The sequence below is a fragment of the Dermacentor silvarum genome, chromosome 4 (assembly GCF_013339745.2).
Source record: "Dermacentor silvarum isolate Dsil-2018 chromosome 4, BIME_Dsil_1.4, whole genome shotgun sequence".
In the NCBI taxonomy this organism is placed as follows: Eukaryota; Metazoa; Arthropoda; class Arachnida; order Ixodida; family Ixodidae; genus Dermacentor; species Dermacentor silvarum.
Genome location: NC_051157.2, coordinates 4831502 through 4835939, shown reverse-complemented (window position 1 = coordinate 4835939; position 4438 = coordinate 4831502). Strand labels below are relative to the sequence as shown.

The following is a 4438-nucleotide window of genomic DNA, read 5'->3' as shown; positions in this document are numbered from 1 at the left end:
TAAGTACTCCTGATGCACCTTGGCAAAGTCGCGTTAAAAGAAGCTGCTCGTATGAAGCCCAATCAACACCTATCCCTGCGATGTTCAGGGAGCTAGCTACGTTCATGTTGTGTATGAACGTTTTAATGTCAAGGCATTAAAATTCCTTCATTTGTAGCGGACGCATTGGACCGAAAGGACGCGCGCACTATGGCGGAACCAAAGCAAACGCACCCCCAACGCATTAACCCGCGAGGCGACAGGCGTAACTGTACACAGCATACTTTTCCGTTGGCGCCATTTCCTTTCGCTTTCCACGCAAGGAAGGAGGAGGGAGCCAAATGCCGAATGGGGTCACTGGCATTCTTCTCTCCACTGCGCGGCTTATCGCGCGCGCGTTCATTGAGGCGGTGCCCTCGCCGGCGCTCCCCTCGCCAGTCCGCCGCCCATAAAAGCGCAGCCGGCACGCGCAGGAGAACAGATCAGCTTCGAAAAGCAAACATGCGTGTCGCTCTGACGCTTCTGTGCCTAGTGGGCACGCTGTCGGCGCACAGGCCCACCTCCGTGCAAACGTCCTCGGGCCGCCTGGTGGGATTCCGCGCCAAGGTGGGACATCACGAGCATGTCAACCACTTTCTGGGCATACCGTACGCCAAGCCCCCCGTGGGTGCTTTCCGATTCGCTCCCCCTCAGCCGTTGGACGCAGCCAGTGAGGAGGAATTGGATGCCAGCCGCCACGGACCCTCTTGCTACCAACCGGCTCACCTGAAGGAGCTCATGAGCAACTTTCTGGACGACGCCTTCGAGATGAGCGAAGACTGCCTGACTCTGAACGTGTATGTACCCGACATCCCAGATACGGGTCTGCTTCCCGTCATTGTTTGGATTCCCGGGGAGGGCTTCGACTACGCCATCCCTCGCCAGTTCGATGGCAGCTACCTAGCCATACATTCCAACACCATCGTAGTCACAGTCAACTACCGAGTGTCCTCCTTGGGATTCCTCACCACTCTGACGCCCGATGCTCCCGGAAACGTCGGCCTTTACGACCAGCGCATGGCGCTCCGGTGGATTAAGAAAAACATCGCTCGCTTCGGTGGCAATCCGGACAAGGTTACCATCATGGGGCGCTTCACGGGATCCATGAGCATTAGCATCCACATTGCCACTCCTATTAAAGAGAAGCTTTTCGAAAAAGCCGTCATGCAGAGCGGCATAGCTGTAGGCGACTATGTGTTCGACTCGAACCCACTCAACACAACTGAGAAGCTCGCCAGCGCTGTCGGCTGCTCCACGGATTCCAGTGTAGATATGACCACGTGTCTGCGAAACATACCGGCTCCGGAGCTGGTGCGCGCCACAACTCGCATAGGAAAGTTCTTCAAGCCCATCATCGACGGTAAACTCGTCGTCGAAGAGCCGCTTGAGGCCGTGAAGAAAGGTCGTCACCAAGCTGTTGATGTCATCATTGGCACTAATCAGAACGAAGGATCGCTGTGCTTCCTGACGCTGCAGTACCTTAAGTCCAATTTCTTCGAGCGCCTCATTCAGAACAGGCTCACCACACAAGACGTCGCTGACATGGTCCAGTTCCATCTGCGCGACTTCAACGTCCGGGACGACGACGTGCTTTCCAAGCTCGTCCAGCACGAGTACCATTATCAGCACATCAAGGATGGCCTGCGAGCTCAGTATGTCCAGTTCTGCGGTGACATGTACGTAGCTTCCCACGCCGAGCAGATGGCCCACCTCCTGGCTCACCACAAGAAGGGCTCCGTGTATGTCTACCAATTTGCTCACCGGCCGTCCTTCTCGAAACAGCCCGATTTCATCGGAGCAGCCCACGGTGACGATGTGCTCTTCGCCTTGGGTCTTGTTCTTAAGCAGCGAGACCTTCCCAAGTCCGAAGTGCTCCTCAGCATCAAGGTCGCTGCCTCTATTGGCAACTTTGCACTTGACAGGTGTGTATCACATTCATTCAGTGGGCTCAACTCTAAGTGGTGTTCCTTTGGCGTTGCTAAATGAATGTTCTCTCGCTTCACAGTGATCCAAGCATCGTTGGCGCCCGCGGTATAAATCTGCACTGGCCCGAGTACACGGAGCAAGGCCAGCTCGTCATGCACTTCACCTCTGGTCGCTGTGCCGCTCGTCGCAGCGTCCTGAACCGGGCCGTCGCCTTCTGGCATGACATCGTGCCACTTGTAAAGATCAGCAGGGCCGTGCTTGAGCTCCCAGTGGCCGAGCCACTCTCGATGACCTCATCTCAGGTCTACCTCTTCGAACCGAGTCCGCAGAGCCTCCGAGCGCCACTCACCCAACCAGTGGAGCAGAGCGCGGCGTATGTCGTGGTGGCGCTGGCAGTATGCAATGTGCTGCTTTTAGTTGTGTCAGCTATCAGCATCACCAAGCTGCGCAAAACTGCAGCCCAGGTACGAGACCTTGGAAAAGCTGTGAGTTCAGCGCCACAGAGACGTACTGTGAGATTGTGTACATAGTTCATGTATTCACTGGCATGCTCCATAACACTGCACGTACATCGACATTTGCATTAGAAATTGCAAACTATATTTATGCGAGAAGCACGCACACAATCATTGCACTAATGATCCAACTCATTTTTCATCTTTCCCACACATCATGTGATGAAAGTGTTTTTAGCCTTGTATATAGTTACACATTTGAAACGTACAAACTCCCGTGAAACTCAGTTATTTGCCGGCCGCTTAAATTTTTGTGAACTACGCAAGACGTAATGCCAAAAGAACTTTTCGCAGAAAAGAATTTGGCACGCCGAACAAGGAAAACCGGGAAACTTAACAGCCGCGAATATGCGCAACGGGTACATTTCTCAAAATGTTTGGACCGTGCAATAATAGAGTTTTACAGTACATTGTGAATATAGAGGACTGCTGTGAGCAGCCTGCTCTTTTTATGCCATAGGCTCTAGTCAATGTCCTGTCATGTACCTTGAAAGATCTGTTGTGTTTGTCCTGTACATATATGTTATACTGCGATTAAAGACATGTCTTTGACAAGACGACTTTGGTATATTGTCTATGCTACTTCCTGCACTCGACATCTCCAACACTTTGCGAGTTGCAGATTCTGAGAAAACGTATTGCCATGCTTCTTCATAGTTATTAAAATGGGGATTTTCGACCTATGACACATCAAGTGCTCAGAATAATTAGGTTCCAATGTTTCGAACATGTCGAAAAGGCTAAGCGTTATTTGAACGCTTCCACGTCACGCACTTTACGTATAATGAAACGTCTGCTACTGTTTTACAAAACGAATATGCACCCAAGATGCATTGGTTGTCGCGGCATGGATTTCTGACGACCGATTTAGAAAACAAAAAACGGATAATTCTAAAGAAAAACAACCCGGAGAACGGAGCACTACTTCCTGCAATAACCGGCGCCTTGACAGGATAGTAAGGTCAGGCGTGCACACATCATACACTGAAAATCGTGCAGCATGCATGGCTTCTGTTCCTGCTTGACGTCGTCCACTTTAGCTGGCGCGGCAGATGCATCCCAGTGTGCTGCCGCTCGCGAAAACGATGCGCGCATCTGCCTTCGGCCACGACGCCATGTAAGGATTTCAGGTGCACGGCCACCAATTCCCAACCACCGTCTCCGCTGGGAGTACGCGCCAGTGAGGCTGAATTCCCGAGGCTTTTCGTTCGTATAAGTGCCTTTTGCAATAGGCTAGCCGCCGTTACTAATAATATGTCCAGCATCAAGATTGGTCAGGATCAGTTTAGCCTAAGCACATTTTTGTGAATGCGGGCCATGGTCTCTTGTAGATTTCTTTCGCATGGCTTTGCATGCAGTGTGCGCACATGCCTGCATCTCCCTAGCTTTAATTAGACATTTTGTAATTTGCAATTAGCATTTTGTACATGTTATAATGTACCATAATGCCGAAATAAAATGAATGAAAAATGAAAAAAAAATATTGCTGGACTAGTAACCTGGAATTAAAAAGCGCGTCGTCAGACAAAGATAAGCGAAAAGCAGAACGGATTCCAGGATAAGCACATATGTAGCCTTAGTGTTGTGTTGTTTTCAGTGGTATGTGAGAATGTGTTTTATTATTTCCAAAAATTCATTACTTTATTATAAGCATTGTTGTATGAGACGTTAACAGCATGGGTGATGCCGGCTACTGCTTTGCATTTAGCCATACAAAAATATTAAATATAGGTAGTCACTAAAAGTTGTAAAGCATTTACCTATATAGTTTTCAGAAAGCTCGAACAAGCAGATTTGGTGCAGTAGTCAAAAACACGTACAAATTGTATTTAACAAACATGAAAAGCTATCTGTTAGGCTCATTAGAACAGGTAATGCTCTGGATCCTAAATGGCTGACAGTGTTCCGGAATGAATTAAACAAGGAAAAAAACGCCAGACTACCTTTAGAGCGAATTCTTATTTGCCTACTTCACCACG

At 49.5% G+C, this 4438-nt stretch overlaps 1 protein-coding gene across 1 annotated transcript; it reads left to right on the top strand.

Moving 5' to 3' along the window:
• Nucleotides 1-443: 443 nt before the first annotated feature.
• Nucleotides 444-3011, top strand: LOC119449349 (acetylcholinesterase). The gene is made up of 2 exons (XM_037712515.2): nucleotides 444-1940; nucleotides 2024-3011. Exons 1-2 carry the CDS (start codon nucleotides 481-483, stop codon nucleotides 2472-2474), a joined length of 1911 nt encoding a protein of 636 aa, XP_037568443.1. The 5' UTR covers nucleotides 444-480; the 3' UTR covers nucleotides 2475-3011.
• The last annotated feature ends 1427 nt before the right edge of the window (nucleotides 3012-4438 follow it).